Source organism: Rhinatrema bivittatum, chromosome 1 (genome assembly GCF_901001135.1).
Source record: "Rhinatrema bivittatum chromosome 1, aRhiBiv1.1, whole genome shotgun sequence".
Lineage (NCBI taxonomy): Eukaryota > Metazoa > Chordata > Amphibia > Gymnophiona > Rhinatrematidae > Rhinatrema > Rhinatrema bivittatum.
Genome location: NC_042615.1, coordinates 428,956,357 through 428,977,878, shown reverse-complemented (window position 1 = coordinate 428,977,878; position 21,522 = coordinate 428,956,357). Strand labels below are relative to the sequence as shown.

The 21,522-nt window shown below is 43.9% G+C and overlaps 1 protein-coding gene across 3 annotated transcripts in view; it reads left to right on the top strand.

Moving 5' to 3' along the window:
* Positions 1-21,522, top strand: part of LOC115092847 (beta-1,4-galactosyltransferase 1-like) — a 224,698-nt gene that overhangs the window by 161,383 nt on the left and 41,793 nt on the right. For 2 of the 3 annotated variants that reach the window (XM_029604211.1, XM_029604201.1), the window contains one exon: positions 15,286-15,476. In XM_029604211.1, coding sequence (XP_029460071.1) covers positions 15,286-15,476 — 191 coding nt within the window. The remainder of the gene's footprint in view (positions 1-15,285; positions 15,477-21,522) is intronic. The other variant, XM_029604219.1, reaches the window with a different exon arrangement.

Genomic DNA, 21,522 nt, shown 5'->3' with positions numbered 1-21,522 from the left:
CTGTGCTGCCTAGAAAGTGCAAGGAAACCTAAAAGGAGAGCATCACCTTGATGTAGCAGGAAGTGATCCTGAGCTAAAACCTGCGGTCCAGGTAATGCAGTATCCTCTAGTACAGAGGGATGGGTCTTGAAGGGCTTGTACCTAGAAGGGAAAGGTTTGGATGGCCGTGGTAGATGGTGATTTGATCATTAAGAATATAGATAGCTGAGTGATCTGTGAATATGAAGATCACTTGGTAACTTCCCTGCCTGGTAAGAAGTTGGTGCACCTCACTTGTCACCTAGATAGGATTTTAGAGCATGCTAGGGATGAACCGGTTGTCATGGTACATGTGTATGCCAATGAGATAGGAAGGTGCAGGAGAGAAACAGGCTTTTAGGTAGAAAGCTGAAATCTAGAACTTCTAGGATAGCATTCTCAGAAATGTAGGACCTTAGAGGTAGGCAGAACACTAGAGTCTCAGTGTGTGGATAAAACAGGGAAAGAGGGCTTTGGTCTTGTTTAGAAACTGGGGAACATTTTAAGGAAGGGAAGGCTAGTCCAAAAGGATTGGCTCAATCTTAACCAGGGTGGAATTAGGCTACTGATGCTAACTATTTAAAAAGGAGATAGAGCAATATTTAAACTAGAACATGGGAATGCAAAAGTCCTTCAGAAGCACAAGATTCAGAGTGAGATATCTTCAAAGGATACTAATAAACAAGGAAGTTAGAGCAACCCAATAGGTTTGAAAAAAAGGCAAAAGTAGCCCAGGTGCCTTTAAGTAAAGAGTAGACTGAGTTAAAAGATTCTAAATTATCCCTGTCAACTGCTAGGAAGGTTGTAAATTGAACAAAAACCATACCTTGAAATGTCTATATGCAAATACCAAACGTCTTAAAAAAAAAAAAAATAAGATGGGAGAGTTAAAATGTATAGTATTGCATGAAGTGATAGACATTTATTGGCATCTCGGAGACCTGGCAGAAGAAGGATACCAAAGGAACACTGCTATACCAGAGTACAAATTATATTGCAAGAATGGGATGGATCAAATTAGTTGGGGGAGGCGTTCGGTTAAGGATGGCATAAGAGTCAAACAGGATAAAGATTTTGCAGGAAACCAAATGCAGTGTGAAATCTGTATGGAGTGAAATTCCATGTGTGATGGGGAAGAATATAATGGTGGGAAGATACTATCGTCCACCTGGCCAGAATGAACAAGCAGGTAATGAAATGCTAACAAAACTTAGGGAAGCTAACAAATTTTAGCAACATAATTATAATGGGAGATTTTAGTTATCCCAATATTGTCTAGGTAAATGTCATATTATGACATGCTAGGAAGTTAAAATTTCTAGATGAAATAAACTGCTTCATGGAACAGTTAGTCCAGGAAACGACAAGAGGGGGGAACTTGTTATTTTATTTATTTTTATTTGATGTATATCCCACTTTATCCCAGGACAAGCAGGATGCTAGTCCTCACATATGGGTGACGTCCCTGACGGAGCCCTATTGCGGGAAAACTTCTGTCAAAGTTTCTAGAAACTTTTGACTGGCACTGTGAGGCCACTGAGCATGCCCAGCATGCCATGATATTCTCTGCCACAGGGGTCTCACTCTAGTCTTCGTTTTTCCGTGCTGCTGTAAGCATTGCGGAGATAGGAGCCCTCTGAATTTCTATACTTAATTCTGACTGAAAAAGTCATTTCTTTAAAAAAAAATTATCTCCCATACGGGATCTCACTCTCACTTTATCTCACCGGACGGTGAGATATTCATAGCGTTTCTCATTGAAAAACGCTGATTTTTTTCTCTCAAAATATTTTTCAATTTTCATTGACCACTGTCGATACTGCCATGGCTTCGGGTTTTAAAAAATGCCCGACCTGTAATCAGACCATGTCAGTCACAGACCCACACCTCGAGTGTGTCGTCTGTCTAGGCAAAGAACATGATATTTCGTCCTGTCAGGGCAGGAAACTTCGGCAAGAAAAAATTGAACAACTTTTTCACCTGCAACTCATTCCTTCACCTTCGACATCGACAAAATCTTCCACAGCGGGGATTACAAAGAAAATCCTGCTGAAAAAACGTCGACTGGAAGGATCCGGAGATCAGGCATCTTGGCGTCATCGGTAACATCAGTAACCGAGGTAAGGCCTAAACACAAGCATCTGCATCATCATGCCCCGACATCTCCGTTAGTTCCCTCCCCAGAGGAACCGAGCGGGAAACGGCCAAAACATAAAGATACACCGCCGTCATCTAGGCCTCCCTCGGTACAGCCTACACAGCCTTCGCAGGAGATGTTGTCTCCTCCTCCACCGGCGCCAACCGTTCCACCCGTACCACAGGACTTGACTACACTCATTAAAGAAGCAGTATTGCAAGCCCTAAAAGAACAGCTTCCGGCGATACTGCCGATGCCAGTGACGTCTCCTACGCCGGTAACGTCACCGATGACGATGGCAGTATCGATACTGGCGACATCGCCGATGCCGGAATAACCTCCGATGCCGGAGAAAACCCCGATGCCAGTGACATTGATGCCACTGATGACCGCGCCGTCGATTCCAATCTCGATGCCTCCTCTCTTTTCAGAGATTAGGTCGATAATGATGGCTTCATCGATTCCGATACCGATGCCCATCTTCACCCTTGTACCAACACAAGGAAAAAATGGAAAAGCATCGATGACCATGAAAAAACCATCGAAGACACCAATTTCTTCTATACCAATGTTTCCAACAACGGTGCCACCCCTTCCTGGGTCTCCAGGATCCACAGAGGCAGCACTGCATAACATCCTGCAGAAAAGATACCAGGAGTTATTGGATTCTTTGCCATCTAATCCAAGGGAAGAGGACTCTTCTCCTGAAGACCCTTTACCAGGACCACCTGGCCTTCCTCCCCCACATAAAGCCTCAGCACCACCGCAGAAAACTCCAGAATATGATACATGGAGTGACACTGCTTCAGACACTTCATCAGAAGGCTTTGTCTGACCCATCACCACCACATCCCAGAAAACAATCTCCTCCAGAAGATCTCACTTTCATCACATTTGTGCAGGAGATGGCGGACTCCATTACCTTTAAATTGGAAACAGAGCAGGATACTAGACAACAGACCTTGGAGGTACTACAGTTCGTTGACCCTCCAAAACAAGTGGTGGCAATTCCAATTCATGATGTTCTCTTACAGCTACAACATCGTCTCTGGGAACATCCCTGCTCTGTTCCTGCAGTTAATAAAAGAATGGATAGTACTTATTTAGTACAATCCACACCTGGATACCAAAAGTCACAACTTCCCCACCAATCAGTGGTCGTGGAATCAGCGCAGAAAAGGTAAAAAAGAACAAGAGTTCATTCATCAAACCCCCCCCCCCCCCCCCCCCCCCCAGGTAAAGACCATAGGTTTCTGGATTCCCTGGGTCGTAAGGTGTTTCAAGGCGCAATGTTGAACTCTAGGATCGCGTCCAATACCAAAGAAACTTAAGGAAACAAATTGAAGAATTTGTTACATCTCTTCCCACTCAATACCAGGAAGCTGCATAGGCCATCATCAACAAAGGTCTAGAGGCCGGAAAACATGAAGTCCGAGCTGCCTACGATGGCTTTGAGATGGCTTCAAGGGTGGCTGCATCGGGCATCAGTGCCAGAAGATGGGCATGGTTCAAGGCCTCAGACCTTAGACCAGAGGTCCAGGATAAGTTAGTGGATCTCCCCTGCCTGGGAGACAACCTATTCGGATCCAAGGTGCAGGATGCTGTCTCTCAATTAAAAGAGCACACAGAAACACTGAGACAGCTATCTTCCCTCCCACAGGATCCCCTCGTACATGCTGGCCGTAGGCCTCCACAGAAGGACACCAGATGGCCTTTCTACCGGCAAAGGAGATATTACCCTCCTGCATCTAGACCCAGACCTTCTAGAATCCAGCAAAGACCGCAACCACGGCAACAGAGAGCAGCTAGGCCCCAACCTGCTCCACAAACAGGACCTGCTGCTGGTTTTTGAAATCCCATCCAGAGAACTCAGCCTTTTCTCAAATCCTTGGCCAGAACTTCCAGTGGGAGGTCGGATATCCAAATTTGATAACAACTGGATACCAATAAAGTCAGACCAATGGGTTCTGTCCAAAATATCTTGAGGATATCAACTCAAATTTCCTCTCAATTCCCAGAGATTTTCCTCCGACTCATTCTCATCTCAAAGAAAATCACATGCTTCAACTACAAGTAGAATTATCCACCCTTCTGAAAGCCAGGGCTGTAGAACCAGTGCCCCGGTCTCAGAGGGGCAGAGGATTCTATTCCCGTTATTTCCTCATTCCAAAGAAAACCGGAGGCCTTCGTCCCATACTAGACCTCAGAAATCTCAACAAGTTTCTAAAGAGAGAAAAATTCAGGATGGTCTCTCTAGGCACCATGCTTCCACTTCTTCAAATAGGAGATTGGCTTTGTTCTCTGGATCTACAAGACGCTTACGCTCACATTCCCATCTTCCCTCCTCATGACAAGTATCTGCGCTTCATGGTGGGTCATCAACATTTCCAAAACAGAGTACTGCCATTCGGACTTGCCTCTGCTCCCAGAGTGTTCACCAAATGTCTGGCAGTAATAGCAGCACACTTGCACAAGGAAAGTGTCCATGTCTTTCCATATCTAGATGACTGGCTCATCAGAAGTCAATCTCAACAAGGAGCAATAGCTTCCCTCAACAGAACAATTGCTCTACTTCATTCCATGGGCTTTCTCATCAATTATCAAAAGTCCCATCTCACACCGACACACCTGCTTCAATTCATAGGAGCAGAATTGAACACCATGCTCTAAGGCCTTTCTACCTGAAGATCGAGCAGAAACGCTTTCCTTATTGGCAAAATCAATTTACTTAAAGAAACAAGCAACAGCTCATCAGTTTCTAACCTTACTAGGCCACATGGCCTCCACAGTTCACATCACTCCTATGGCAAGGCTCGCCATGAGAGTTACCCAATGGACTCTAAGATCACAATGGATCCAAGCCATCCAACCACTACATTCTCCAATTCAAGTAACCCACCAGCTACGTTCCTCCCTTCTTTGGTGGGTGAACAGGGACAATTTGCACAAGGGCCTACCTTTCCAACAACCAGTCCCACAGATAACGTTAACTACAGATGCATCCACCTTGGGTTGAGGAGCTCACATAAACAATCTCCAAACCCAAGGTACTTGGACAAAACTCTAAGCAACATTTCAAATCAATTTCCTAGAGCTTCGAGCTATACGTTATGCGCTGTATGCATTCAAGGACTACCTTTCACACAAAACTGTTCTCATACAAACGGACAACACAGTTGCCATGTGGTACATCAACAAACAAGGAGGTACGGGCTCGTATCTCCTTTGTCAAGAAGCTGCACAGATTTGGGGCTGGGCCCTGAACCACTCAATGTTCCTCAGGGCCATTTATCTGGCAGGCATTCACAATGTAGTGACAGATCGACTCAGTCGTCAGTTCCAACCACACGAATGGTCCCTGGATCCCTCAGTAGCCACCAGGATTTTTCAACAGTGGGGGGGCATCCAACAATAGACTTCTTTGCATCACATCTGAATCACAAAGTGGACAGATTATGTTCTCTACACAAACAGAAAACCAGTCAGCCAAGGACGCCTTTGCTCGCTCTTGGAACTCAGGCCTTCTATACGCGTATCCTCCGATACCGCTCATAACCAAAACTCTAGTGAAGCTACAACAGGACAAGGGGTCCATGATACTCATAGCCCCGTATTGGCCTCGACAAGTATGGTTTCCCACACTTCTAGACCTCTCGATCAGGGATCCCATTCGCCTGGGAGTAGCTCCCACTCTCATAGCTCAGGGTCGGTTGCGCCATCCCAACCTTCAATCCCTATCCCTGACAGCATGGATGTTGAAAGCTTGATTTTACAACCACTCAATCTTTCAACCTATGTATCTCAAGTGCTCATAGCTTCACGTAAACCTTCCACACGAAAGAATTATTCTTCCAAATGGAAGAGATTCACTTTGTGGTGCAGACAAAAGAATATTGATCCTTTCACATGCCCCACTACTTCTCTACTAGATTACTTATACCATCTTTCAGACTCTGGTCTCCAGACCTCATCTGTAAGAGTACATTTAAGTGCAATCTCAGCTTACCATAACAAGATGGGAGATGCACCTATATCCTCACAGCCTCTTGTCAGTAGGTTTATGAGAGGTTTAACTCAAATTAGACCACCAATTCGGCCTCCAGTCACAGAATGGGACCTGAATCTGGTTTTAACAAGACTAATGCGTTCTCCTTTTGAACCCATAGATTCCTGTGATCTTAAATTTCTCACATGGAAGACTATCTTCCTCATAGCCATTACATCAGCTAGAAGGGTTAGTGAGTTACAAGCACTTGTCACGTACTCACCCTATACGAAATTCCTACATGACAGAGTGGTTCTCCGTACACATTCCTCCCCAAGGTAGTTACGGAATTCCACTTGAACCAATCCATAGTTTTACCCACATTCTTCCCAAGGCCTCATTCTCACCAAGAAGAAAGAGCTTTACATATCTTGGACTGTAAGCGTGCACTATCTTTCTGCTTAAACCGCACTGCAGTCCATAGGAAATCCAATCAGCTTTTTGTTTCCTATGATCCAAACAAACCAGGTAAAGCAGTGGGTAAACATACTCTATCCAATTGGCTAGCAGATTGCATACAGTTTTGCTATGAAAAAGCAGGCCTTCCTCTCCAAGGGCGAATAAAGGCACATTCAGTAAGAGCAATGTCAACATCAGTAGCACACTATCGTTCGGTGCCAATCCTTGACATATGTAAAGCAGCAACATGGAGTTCTCTTCATACCTTTGCAGCTCATTACTGTTTGGATAAAGGACGACAAGATTCAGCCTATGGACAATCTGTCTTAAAGAACTTGTTTCCCAACTCCTTCTACATCCAACTTGCTGTAATCTTTGGCTGATTCATTTTCAACAACAGCACTTCACTGTTGCTTCATTACAAAATGACTCAGCCTCTAGCTTGCTAATCACCCATATGTGAGGACTAGCATCCTGCTTGTCCTGGGATAAAGCAAAATTGCTTACCTTGTAATAGGTGTTATCCCAGGAAGCAGAATGTAGTCCTCACGAAACCCACCCGCCACCCCGTGGAGTTGGGTCTCATACCTTTTATTATTTTATTTTTGCTAAAGCTTATTGCTACTTTACGAGACTAGAGTGAGACCCCTGTGGCAGAGAATATCATGGCATGCTGGGCATGCTCAGTGGCCTCTCAGTGCCAGTCAAAAGTTTCTAGAAACTTTGACAGAAGTTTTCCCGCAATAGGGCTCCGTCAGTGACGTCACCAAAGGTGAGGACTACATCCTGCTGTCCTGGGATAACACCTATTACAAGGTAAGCAATTTTGCTTTATAGCGGATTACATTCAGGTCCTGGAGATTCTTGTGGCCTCTTTTGGCCTCTGTTGGAAACAGGATGCTGGGCTTGATAGATCCTTGGTCTGACCCAGCATGGCAATTTCTTATGATCTTATGTTATTTCCCTGTCCCCAGAGGGTATACGATCTAAGGGGTACATTTTACTAAGCTGCAATAAGCATATAACACTCATAAAAGAGAATGTATTTGAAGATAAATGCTGTTTTATCATATGATATACCCATATTGTGGAGCTGATATGCATTTTTCCCCAAAAATGTGCCCCCAATTGAAATTAGCTGCTTTGTATGCATACAATTTACTAATACATTGCAAAGCAGCTAATGCATAGGTAATCCTATCCAAATACAATAATGTGGCTTGCCTCAAAAAAGAAAGCTACATTATTGTAATGCAAATTGAGGAGTTGTAAATAAAAGATCCCAGGAGCATTAGGATGCGATCATGGATCCCAATGTCCCCGGCATGCTTCCCTAAGGGCCATGTGATCCAAAATTTACTCCCTCTCCCACCATTCAAACACCACCAGCACCACCACCCCACCCCACCAGAGTAGACCCCCACCGCATATCAAGGTAGTCCAGCAGACCCAAAAGGTTTTTTTGGGGGGTTTTTGTTTTGTTTTTTAATGTAAAAAGTAATCATGTTCAATGACCTGCCCCCTATCCAAACCGCTCCCCTTTGTTCAAAATTACCCCCTGCCCTCCACCCCCAAGTAGCAGGCTTCTCTCCCCCCACCAATATAAACAATAGTCTTTGGTAGTTTAGTGGCCCCCTCCACTCCCTTACACAGAAAATAGACCCTGATGGTCGGGGGGGGGGGGCCTGAACCCCCCTTAGACCAGTGAGGTGGGGCAAAGGCTGATTGGCACCATTTTGGGAAATGGTGTTGACCAACCCAGTGTTAAAGGGCATTTTTGTCTACTACTGGACCTCTACAGATTTATTTCTTAGGTAAAGGGAGAACTTTGAGCAATGGAAGACAAGAAGGAATATGAGAAGCACCTTATCTGTTCTGTTATATGAAGCTTTTGATGCTATAGCCACAATGTAACTGTCTCCTATCCTATGACTTTTTCATTTCCTGTTGTCTTTCATGGGGTTCTTTGTCAGAGGTCTCTGAAATTTCAAGTACATTGTATCAATCTGATCACATTTACATGTTTGTTTACATCTTGAAAACAATCTAAAAGATCGGTAAGACAAGACTTCCCTTGCTAAAACCATGTTGACTCTTCCCCATTAAGCCATTTCTATCTATATGGCCAGTGATTTTGTTTTTAACAGTGGCTTCTACCACTTTGCTGACCACCAGTCTATAGTTTTCCCAGTTCAACCCTGCAGCCTTTTAAAGAAATCTTTGTTACATTGGCCGCCACTTAATCTTCAGAAATTATGGTTGTGGATGTTTCTTGTTTGCTAACTGTCCTAGGGGAAGGTGTGGTTGAACAACATGCTTTTTTGTTTATTTTTCCGGAAAGTGAGGTAGCATAGTTTGAGGCAAAGGTATCTCATTCCAGATTTTGGGTGCATAGCAGCTGAAAGCTTGCAGTGTTGTGCAGGCCAGTTTCATGAAAGTCAGAGGAAGGAGAGAAGGGCTTTTTGGGAGGATGGGAATTCTCTGGTGTGGGTATAGGGAGTAAGAAGACAGGAGACATCCTTTGGGGCCTGTTTATTCACATGTTTAAAGACATTTATCCTGGTTTTTACCAGGAACTTGTGTTAATGTAAATGGCCCTTATGTGGTACATTGCTTTGGTGCATACCAAAATTCTAGCGCAGTACTTTGCAAGAGTTGAAGGCATTTTATACTATACTAAGATGCGCCATTCAGTAAAGAGTTTCAGTAATCAGTTTGGCTGGTGATTAGTGCATAAATTACAGTAGCTAGGTTCTGTTTATCAAGGTAGTTGAATAATTGGCAAATTTGTCGTGAAAACATAAAGGAGGCTCTTGCTACCTTTTGAGATGTGGGATTCCTTTGTAAGATTTTAGTCGAGTTGTGAACCCTGAGGCTTTGTACTGATTCTTTGGAGTTCAAGGAGATTCCTGACAGAAAGTAGAGATAACAGGGAATCACCTCAATGGCTTAGCCACAGAAGTTCCAATGTGAAGAGATTTTCAGTGGGCCCTTGGGTTACGAACTCTATTGGTTCCAGAGGGCTGGTTGTAACCCAGGTTGGTTGTAAGTCAAGACTATTTTTTCCATAAGAAATAATGGGAAAACCAATAATGCGTTCCGAACCTCCCAAAAGCACCCCTTACCCCTAACCATTTCTATAATACAAAATGGTTGCATAAGGTCATTGATTACCAGAAACACCAATACTTCCCTAGTGTACTCACAAGAAGGTTATAAAATGCGCTTAGCATACCAGAAACAACAATTAGAGTTTTTCTATGTATGTATTTATTTATTTAAAAGTTAACCATGGTTTGCAGGAAGGGAGGAGGGGGAGGATGAAATGGAGGTGGTTATTGTTCGGAAGGAGAGTCCCATTCCATTAGAACATCTGGAATCTGGCTCTCTGGTGTCCTTTCTCTACTTGGGGAGGTCTGTAGCCCTCTAGGACCTGTTTCTGGCTCACTTGGTCTCAACCTTTTCGCAACTAAAAACTGGTCTAAGGTTGTCTGTTTCTGTCTTTTCTTCAACACTGTTCTGTAGTATAACATGACATTACATTATCATTAAGCAAGTGAATACAATGATTGGCTTTTCCTCTGTCTGGGTGTGTCTTCTCTACAATTGTTTGTAGCTCTGTCCATTTTTTTAGGATTTCCTTGATTCCAGAAGAGGAAATTTGCTGCACTGATTGTTGCTCCTCCTCCTCCTCCTCTTCAGAAAGCTCCTCAGCTGCCATTCTCTGTTGCTCAGCCAGAAGTTGCTGAAGTTCCTCTGTAGACAGTTCCTCTGAGTGTTCCTCTACCAGTTCCTCAACATCAGCACACTCTACCTGCAAGCCTATGGTCTCTGCTATAGTGACAGTGTCATTGACCACAGGGTCAGTTGCAGGCTCAGACTCCTCTCCTTCGAAGTCTCACTCTTTTATAATTTTAGGCCACACTTTCTTCCAGGCAGATCTCAATGTCCTTTGAGAGACATTGGCCCAGGATTTCTCTATTAACCCCACACATGAAAGGATGCTGTAATGTTCCTTCCAGAATTCTTTAAGGGTTAAATCCGTATCTGAAACTATCTGGAAGCACTTCTGGAACAGTTCCTTGGTGTATAGCTTCTTAAAGTTAGCTAAGATCTGCTGGTCCATAGGCTGCAGTAGAGGAATTGTATTGAGTGGGAGGAACTCTACTGTGAGCCATGGGAATTCTTCAGCCAACTCGTCTACCTAGTCTCGTTGGTGAGCTGGAGCATTGTCCATGATGAGGAGAGCCTTGAGTGGTAAGCCTTTGTCCTCCAGATAATTCTGCACAGTAGGACAGAAAACCTCCCTTATCCACTCAAGAAAAAGGACTCTTGTCACCCAGGCTTTTCTGTTCGATCTCCACATGACCCCTAACCTATTCTTCATGACATTCTGTTTTCTGAACACTCTAGGGTTCTCAGAATGATAAACTAAGAGAGGCTTTATCTTGAGGTCACCACTCGCATTGGCACATAGCAATAAGGTTAGCCTATCCTTCATTGGCTTGTGGCCTGGCATTTTCTTTTCTTCCTGGGTAATGTATGTTCTCTTGGGTATTTTCTTCCAGAATAGTCCAGTTTCATCACAGTTGAAAACTTGCTGACAGGAAAAGCCATTTCTCTGTGTCATTGCTTCGAAGTGGGGTATGTAGTTTTCAGCAGCCTTTTTATCTGAACTGGCAGCTTCACCATGCCCAGCTACGCTATGAACCCCAGTTCTTGCTTTAAAATTATGAAACCACCCCTTACTGGCACGAAATAGTTCCAAAGGTTCACTTGGCAATGGCTTATCCTTTACGATAGTTGCATTTATAGCCCTAGCTTTTTCACAGATTAGACATTCAGATAGGCAATCACCTGCCATCTGCCTTTCATTTATCCACACTAGCAATAGGCTTTCTACCTCATCTATCACTGTTGATCGTTGCTTGGTAATTTGAGTGACACCTCTAGCCACACTAACTTCCTTGTACAAATCTTTTGTTTGTAAGATTGTGGAAATGGTGGGTTTTGACATGCTGTATATGAGAGCAAGATCGGTCACTCGAATGCCACTCTCAAATTTCTGCACAATTTCCTTCTTTTCAATAGTTATTGCTTTCTTTATCTTTGGGGCCATTTTTACCACTTCTTTGGTGTTCTGCAGGGAGAAGAAAGAAAAAAAAAAGAAATCTAAAAAGGTGTGCAACCAAAAATAAAACCAACCCCAGACACTCTTTTCCCCCTCTCCCTACCACTTATGAGAACATCTATGGCCCTCCAGAAACTCTTCTGTACCTTGCCAGCTGAGTGCTGTCCCCGATGCTGTTCCCTGATGTTGCTCCCGATGCAGTCTCCGATGCTGTCCCGATCTTGTTCCCCCATGCTGCCCCCGATGCTGTTGTTTGCATTTCCATGCCAGGTCTGCCCACGTGCAACACTAGCCAAGCAATCTCTGTTGAAATCCCGCCTTCCAAGACCAAAAAAATGTGATAGGCAGTAACAACGGGCTAATTACAACACAACCGCGAAAAAAAAACAAAACTGCACGCACGTGGTACGGGTCGTGACATGAACTTTGGTCGTAACTCAAAACCGAAAATTGTGGTCTTAACTCGAAATTTGTTCGTAACCCGAAACCTTGAATGTTGTTCGTAACCCGAGCCGTTCGTAACCCGAGGACCTACTGTAGTTTGCTTGTGATTAGTACTGCAGTAAGTCAGTTAATGAGATTAGCAATGGGAAGAGGCTTGGTCATATAATCACAATATACTTTTGAGTGGCTAAGACAGCTGCTCATTATAACCAAGAGTACTTAGACGTTTGTTATAAAACTAAATACCGTATTTTTCGCTCCATAAGACGCACTTTTTTTCCCCCAAAAGTGGGGGGAAAATGTATGTGCGTCTTATGGAGCGAATATAAAAAAAAAACTAAAAATTTAACAAACCCCCCCCCCCTGACTCCCCCAAGACCTGCCGACTTTACTACAACCCCCCACCCTCCTGACCCCCCCAAGACCTGCCAAACGTCCCTGGTGGTCCAGCGGGGATCCAGGAGCGGTCCGGGAGCGATCTCCTGGACTTGGGCCGTCGGCTGCCAGTAATCAAAATGGCACCGACGGTCCTTTGCCCTCACTATGTCACTGGGACGGACCAATGGCAGCGGTAGTCCCTGTGACATAGTAAGTGCAAAGGGCCGTCGGCTGCCAGTAATCAAAATGGCGCCGACGGCCCTTTGCCCTCACTATGTCACTGGGACCGACCGCTGCTATTGGTCGGTCTCAGTGACATGGTGAGGGCAAAGGGCCGACGGCGCCATTTTGTTTACTGGCAGCCAACGGCCGAAGCCGAGGAAATCGTTCCCGGACCCCCGCTGGACCACCAGGGACGTTTGGCAGGTCTTGGGGGGGTCAGGAGGGTGGGGGGTTGTAGTAAATTAAGTCGGCAGGTCTTGGAGGTGGGTCAGGAGGGTGGGGGTTGTTAATTAATTTAAAGGGTTGGGATGGGGGTTTTTTTGGGGGGGGAGGGGTTCCCAAAGAAAGAGAAAAGTTTTCTGATCTGGGGAGTGGACCGAAATGGCCCTCCCCAGACCCGAAAACAAAATGGGGAGAAAAAAAAAAAGCTATGCACTCCCCTAATTTGCTCCATAAGACGCCCAGATGCAGAGCCGGTTTAGCACAAATTTTTTTTTTTTTTTTTTCCCCCTCTGAATCCTAGGTGCGTCTTATGGTCAGGTGCGTCTTATGGAGCGAAAAATACGATAGTTCTTTTATTTTTAAATAAATTAAAATTCTCAAGCTTCATGCATCCTATTCATGATAGTATTGAAGCTTAACATGAAGATGCTGTGATCATGGAAAATTATTTTAACCTCCCTCAAAGTTGTAGGCAAGTCATGACAGGCAAGGTGTGTACTTTTTGGTGGCAAAGACAATTATGACCTAACTTTCCAGATAATTCTATAATTGCAGCTGGAGACATGCCCTGTGATCTAGCAGCTTTACAAAAGGGAAAAGGAGTTTTTCACTGCTGTCTGATAATTCCTTACAAGATACACAAAGCAGTGGCACCTTCTAGTGCTTTGTACTAGAACATGGCATAGGGGCCGATGCAATAAAAACACACTGAAAGCAGGCGCTGAGTGTTCAGTGCCCGCTTTCCTAAAGCGTCCCCAGACACCCCTCATGGGGGCGCCATGCAATATTTAAATTAGGGGTCGCGGTCAGTTGTCCACCGGTTTAAAAAAACAGAAGCCAAATTTATCAGCGTCCGTTTTCCTAATCGGCGCACAGCCAGGGGTTCGGGAAATGGGCACCTGTTAACTAAGCGTCCGTTTCCTGAACCTCACCGCTGGCACTTTTTTTAAACATTTTTTTTTACTTCAAAATTTTCCTTCTGTCTACTTAATATCACAACGATATTAAGTAGGATGTACAGAAAAGCAGTATTTTCTGCTTTTCTGTACAACTTTTGAGAGTGCTCAGCAATTAACGCCTGCTCTAGGCAGGCGTTAATTTTTAAGCATAAAAATATGCATTTTAGCCCCCTTTTTTTGTTTTTGCATTGAGGGTGATTCCCTAATAGCCTCATCAACATGCATTTGCATATGATTAGCGCTATTATTTTTAACCCGCGTCCAACTGCAGGTTAAACAGTGTGCTCGGCTGAGTGCACTGTATTGCATCGGCCCCATAGTGTTTTATTGTGCATTGCTTTGATTTATCCAGACACAGGCATTTCGTGACAGATTTCAGCCAAGAAAAATAAGACTAGCAGAAATGTGAAAATGTGAGGTGATTTATTTCAATGAAAACGAAAAGTGATTGTAATAAATTCTAGACAAAAAACCCCCTTTTGTATTTGTCATAAAGGAAGAAATGTTAAGAAAAGATTCAGACCTTTCACCAATCTATACCCCCAATTTTGAGGATTTATTTTCAGAAAAGGAGCAACTGGGATATCCAAACCACTGCTTTATTCTTTATTAGAAAAAATTCTGTATACATCAGGAGCACATCAAGCCAAAATGTTTGCATTTGTTGTATTCCCTCTTTTTATTTCTGTTTTCTGTGAATATTTTTCTCTGAAGACTTAATGTTTCATAAAAGTTTTGTTACTTCAGTCCAATAATCCTGTCATCTTTATGTAACTGTTTTCCTGATTCAAAACTGCTTAACCACAAATTTTCCTACCCTTTTTTTTACACAATAAGAGAAATTGGACGTTCAACCTATGCTGATCCTTGCATGTAATATCAACCTGCTGATCATTGTCTGGTGATGTGATGTAAAAATCGGCAGTGCTGGGAAGAGGTGGAATTTAATTAGTAAATGTCACCTAAGCCCCTGCTTGCAATATGGTCAGGAAGCGCAGTGCAGTTAGTATAGCTGTGTTTAAAAAAGGATTGGATAAGTTCTTGGAGGAGAAGTCCATTACCTGCTATTAAGTTCACTTAGAGAATAGCCACTGCCATTAGCAATGGTAACATGGGATAGACTTAGTTTTTGGGTACTTGCCAGGTTCTTATGGCCTGGATTGGCCACTGTTGGAAACAGGATGCTGGGCTTGATGGACCCTTGCTCTGACCCAGTATGGCATTTTCTTATGTTCTTAGTATTGCATTCTTAGTACATCACTTTATTGAAAGCACTGTTTAATTCTTAATTTTTCTTACGTTTACTTAAGTGTTTAACTTTGTTCTAAAGCAGGATGGAGAAGAAACATTCAACCGTGCTAAACTTCTGAATGTGGGCTTCGCAGAGGCTTTGAAAGACTATGACTATGACTGCTTTGTGTTCAGTGATGTGGACCTCATTCCTATGGATGATAGAAATATCTACAAGTGCTATAGCCAGCCAAGACACCTCTCTGTGTCCATGGACAAATTTGGATTTAGGTAAGAGTTTAATATAATCGGAAATATCTTTACTGATATTCTAGTATAAAGCAGTAGGCCAAGTGTGTATGTTTTAAAGTGTGGGCATAAATAGTTACGGAGCTAAAAGTAAAATTCTGTAAATGCCAATAGTTCATATCCAGTGCTGCAGTCTCATAACAGGTAGTATAAGTCATTTTTGTAGTTTACATCACAAAAAGGGGAGATAGATTTAATTTTTTTTGTTTACCAAAAACGTACTCTGATCTCTCTAACATTCCTATATTGGAAAATCCCTGTAACTGTTAGTCTTTGGCTTAATCACCACCTATTTCCAAATCTGAATACTTACATTTGTAAAAATATTAATAATAATAAATAAAACACCTTTTTACCTATGAAATTCTAAAGCTGGATAAGTACGATCCGAATTATAAGTCCTACAGTGAGTGGGATATATCTTAGTCCTACGTTCTTGGAACATAGCCACAGAGTAGCTAAAGTTGTCCTTCGCGATGACCAAGTATAATTGTACCCCTAAGAGCGTACTATGACATTGGAACTTGTTCTTTTGCCAGTGGCTGGTATTGCAGCCATTAAGGATTAACCATTTTTCCACCCTGTCCAGGAACTGCTGCCCACTTCACAATGCCTCATCAGGATACTTGTTTTTTTTTTTTCTTCTACTTAAGAACATAAGAACATAAGAAATTTCCATGCTGGGTCAGACCAAGGGTCCATCAAGCCCAGCATCCTGTTTCCAACAGAGGCCAAAACCAGGCCACAAGAACCTGGCAATTACCCAAACACCAAGAAAGATCCCATGCTACTGATGCAATTAATAGCAGTGGCTATTCCCTAAGTAAAATTGATTAATAGCCAATTGTTCATTTTATCAATTCAAGCATTTTTATTGGTTATACTAGTATGCTTCATTACACTGTGTGTTAATCTCTAGAAGTCATTTCACAAAATCCCCCCCATGAGACTGCTCAGGAAATTACATGGTCCTGGGATAGGATGCAGTGTCCTATTGCAGATTGATGAAACATAGAAATGACGGCAGAAGAAGACCAAACGGCCCATCCAGTCTGCCCAGCAAGTTTCGCAATTTTTTTTTTTTCGCATACTTATCTGTTACTCTTGGCTCTTAGTAACCTTTTGGTTCTATTTCCCTTCCACCCCCACCGTTAATGTAGAGAGCAGTGTTGGAACTGCATCTAAGTGAAATATCTAGCTTAATCAGTTAGGGGTAGTAACCGCCTCAATAAGCAAGCTACACCCATGCTTATTTGTTTACCCAGACTATGTAATTCAGTCCTTGTTGGTTGTTGGCTGTATATAGATCCAGTTTTCTTCATTCCCCCTACCGTTGAAGCAGAGAGTTATGCTGGATATGCATTGAAAGTGAAGTCCCCGATGACTGGTTAAAAGACAGGAAACGGCAGAAAGGACAAAATGGTTAGTTCTCCAAATGGAGAAAGGTCGTTAGTGGGTTACCCCAAGGATCAGTACTGATACCTGTGCTGTTTAACATATTTATAAATGATCTAGAAAAAGGAATAACTAGCAACGTGATCAAATTTGCAGATGACACGAAATTCAAGTTGTTCAAACAGCAGATTGTGAGGTACTTAAGGGGGGGACCTTATGAGATTAGGAGACTGGGCAACTGAATGGCAGTTAAAATTTAACATGGAAAAGTGCAAAGTGATGCACATAGGGAAGATCTCAACTACAGGTACACAATGCTGGGTTCTGTCAGGGCCGGTGCAAGCATATTTGGCACCCTAGGCGAACCTACCTTCATTCACCCCTTCCCTTCCCCCAGTTTAGCTATTGGTGGCAGCTCCAGCATAGTGTTCTCTTTTACCAGCAGCAGTGGATCCAGTACAGAACCACTCTGGATTTCAAGCTGATAGATTATGAAGGTGACAAAATCCTTGGCACTTTAGGCAATCATGTAGTTTGCCTAATGAAAGCACCAGGAGTGCGCACATTGACCACTTGGTGTGTGGTGGTGGTCAAAAAAGCAAATAGAATGTTAGGAATGATAAAACAGAAAATATCATATTGCCTTTGTATCAAGCCATGGTGCGAGTACCTTTAACATTGTGTGCACTTCTGGTCATCCCATCTCAAAAAGACATAGTACTAGAAAAGGTGCAGAGAAGGGTAGCAAAAATCATAAAGGGAATGGGATGCTGTCCTATGATAAGAGGTTACACAGGGTAGGGCTCTTCAGTTTGGAAAAGAGATGGCTGAGATCAGACATTATAGAAGTTCATAAAATCATGAATGGGATGGAACTGGTAAATAAAGGTCAGTTATTTACCTTTTGAAAAATATTAAACTAAGAGGACACGCCATGAAACTAAAACCCAGCACATTTAACATAAATTGCAGAAAGTACTTTTTCACTCTGTGCTTAATCAAATTGTGGAATCTGTTGCCAAATGACATGGTCAAGGTGACTAGCATAGCGGTGTTTTAAAAGAGGTATGGACAAGTTCTGGAGGTAAAGGATCACCCCTAGGGCCCTTTTTGAAAATCTGCATTACACTGGCCAGCCTTTAGCAGTTGTGCCTGTTTAAATGCTAGGTTACAAATTATTAGTAATAGGTTTGCAATTTCAGGTTTTGAGTTCTTTCAGGATGCTGGAGTGGATGCCATCAGGTCCTGGTGATAACATTTCTCAGAGAACAAGTAGGATGTGAAATCTTCACATGAGACTGAAGTCATCTGATGGAGTCTGGTGCAGGAAGATTATATGAAAGCTTCTAGAAGCTTTGACCATGGTTAATTGAGCACATGCAGCACAAACCATGTCTCACGGTATTTTTTCAGTTCTTCATTTTCCATAGAGTTCATAGTTGTGGGTCTCCTCTTGATAGGTTTTTTTTACTTTTTCAATATTTTCCATGCGATGACTTCCTGGTTCTTAAGATTCCAAACCCCTTTGCTACCCTGAGTAGGGTTTGCTTTTATTTTTCAAGTTCTATTTTTTCATAGACTGTTGCAGTACTGACATCAGGGTGCCTGATTTGTCAGTTTGATCTGTTATATCTTCCATTAGTTTAGAGATTTGTTTTAGTTACTCAGAATCAATATCAAAGAATGTTTCATGTGTGAATGTTCAATATTCTTTAGTTGGGGGGTGGGGAAAGGGAATAGGATTTACATGACAACCAATGCCGGGCCCTGACTTTTACGGTCGGGGATACTGATACGTGGATATTAGGGAAAAAGCACATGATTGCTTCTGTGGCCAAGTCCAAAAGCAAAGTATGTTCAAGCAGCATGTCTGAATTATCAAGAAAGCTGCTTATCCTGTAAAACTGTAAGCAGTAATTGTTATGGGTTTCACAGTGCTTGGTTTTGATTGTTAATATTACTACCCTTAACATAAGGCTTGGGGGTAACCTGCATGGAGCGGCAGTAACTACCCTTAACAAATTATGTTCCCGGTGTAGTCTTTGGTAAAAATCTAGGATAAGAATTAATTTGGTTTTTCTGCTATTTCCTTTCCTCTTTAAGCATCCCTTTTACCCTTCAGTCATCTTGCAACACAGGATTTTTGCTTCAAATGTACTTGGGAAAAATGTAGTTCCTGTTCATACCCCAAATCAGTCCAGACCCCCTGGGTTTTGCATTACTGCCAGCAGATGGAGACAGTTTTACTTACACTGCTACATAACCTAATGTGCTACCTGCAATCCCTCAGTATTTCTCTGTCTCCAGCAGATGCTAGATGGTGTAAAACCTGCATTCTGGAGAGAGGGAAAAAAAATTAAAATCAAAAGGAAATTGAGAAACTTTTAGGTTCTCCCAGGGGGTTGTGAGGTCCTGGTGGGGCCATCCCCCCTGGTTTGAGGCAGACAAGCAGGGGGTAGGTGACCCTTCTGAGAGCTCGATCTGGAGGTGCGTGGGGTGGACATCTGGTGGTCCATATCCCTCATCTCCCATGAGGCAGCGTTGGGACCTGTTGGCAATTCTGCACATCAAGCCCAGAGGAGCTGGGAAATATCCCTTTTAGGCTGTTGTCCTGGGCTGGCTCGCTAAAGTTTATTGAAAAAAAACAGCTTTGTTTTTTTTCTGTTTAATGGCGGCCTAGCGATTTGCTAGGCCGCCATAGTGTTTGGGTGTGCAGAGCTAGTGTCCGGCATTCCTCCCCGAGGCAGGCAGGTCTCCTGAGGTGAGCAGGATGGTGAGTGGTGGCATACAGCTCCAGGCCACGTGGTAATGGCAGTCGCTTTTGAATCGTGCAGGCTTGTGCTCCAGGTAAGTGTCTGGCAGGGAAGTACTTCAGGAGAGCTTACAGCATGTTCTAAGTCTGTTAGTGCATCATGCGTGGCCAGGCCTGCCTTGGAGGGGTGCCACGTCAGCGCAGGCATGATGGCCATGTTGATTTCTAGTTCATGGCTGTTGGTATCGGCTAGGGGATTTCCACCGTGGCTGTCACTTGCTGTGGCTGGCATCAGGGAGAACCAAGGAGATTCGGATTTAGATTTTCTCCTGCATCAGGAGAGCTCCGCTGTAGAAGGTTTTCCTCTAGATCAGGATTCTAATGAATCCTAGGCTTTCTCCTTTGAATTTGTTCTTCTCATGCACAAGACATATTTAGCCAGGTAAGCAGCAGATCACTCTTGGTCCTGGTTTCAGTCTGTGGTTGAACCCTGGTCGATGAAAGGCAGTCTAAGAGAAAAGTGTTCAGGGAGCATTTGCCGTGTTTTGGCCCTTTCCTCGCTGGCTGGTGGCACAGAGGGGGACGCTGATTACTCAGATGATCCCAATGCAGCGACAGGACAGTCCTCGGGTGCAGGAGCATTATCGGATGCAGCAAACCCAGATGGACCCAGAGGAGGTTTTGGTGGCTGAGGGAGATGATCCCAAGGTGGTGTGCCTCTTTTGCAGAGAGAAACTTTGGTCTTTAATTCCACATGTGCTTCAGGAACTGGGAATCAAGGTTTCACAAGAGGAGTCTAACTTTGAGGGAGCGGATCCTGTGTTGGACAGTTTGCGTGATCCAACAAAAGCCTTTCTTGTTCATAAGTCTATGAAGAAGTTGGTAGTTCGGAAGTAGGAGACTCCAGAGTCCGACTTAAGGGTTAGCAGAGCTATGGCGAAGCTTTATCCTTTACCAGAGGAGACATTGGAACTTTTAGCTCTTCCTAAAGTCGAAGCTTCAGTGTCGGTAGTCACCAAGAAGACCACTATTCCAGTAGCAGGGTCTACTGCTTTAAGAGATGTGCAAGATCGCAAGTTGGAGATTTATTTCAAAAGGATCTTTGAGGTCTCTGTCCTGGGCAGTTTGCAGCAGTTTTATGCAAAGGTCCAGCAATTGCAAGAAACACAGGCTTCAGCAGGCTGAGTGTGTAGAACTGGCTGTAGCATTCAGGATGGATACCTTTTATTACCTTCTCAACCGGTGTGTCGCCAAGCACTGGCAGGTGTGTGGCATGCTCCCGGTCTCTCCCTCTGCTCTTCCTTCCCTGTTGCCGTTGCCACTGGGCTATCAGCACGTTCAAGTCCAGTGGGAACAGCAGCGGTGGTAGAAGAAGCAGTGGCACCTGCGGCTGGCCTTTTCTTCTTCCCGTAGCGCCCCCCCCCCCCCGTGACCCGGAACAGGAAGTGATGCGCGGGAAGGGGAAGAGCCGTGCCGCATGGAAAACTAGCAGAGGTGGCAGCAGCATCGGGCCCCGAGCAATCGAAGCAGCCGGTAATCGGGAAAGGAGACAGCAGCATGAGCCTCCCGCAGCCGATGGGATTCTTCTTTCTTGGCCTGCGGGGGCTGGAGGAGGCCGCTGCAGCTACCATTTGTGCTTGGGGGGGGGGGGGGTGGAGAGGAAGTGAGTGAGAGAGAGAAGCAGCCAGCCAGCCTGTGTGTGATTGAGAGAAACTGGTCCGAGATCTGATGTGTGTGTATATGTGAGAGACAATGAAAGTGACTGCTCAGGGAGATGACGTATGTGAGAGTGTGAGACATTAGTCAGGGAGGTGACTGATGTGTGTGTGTGTGTGTGAGAGAGAAAAAGCATGGAAGTGAGAAATCTGGGTATGTGAGAAA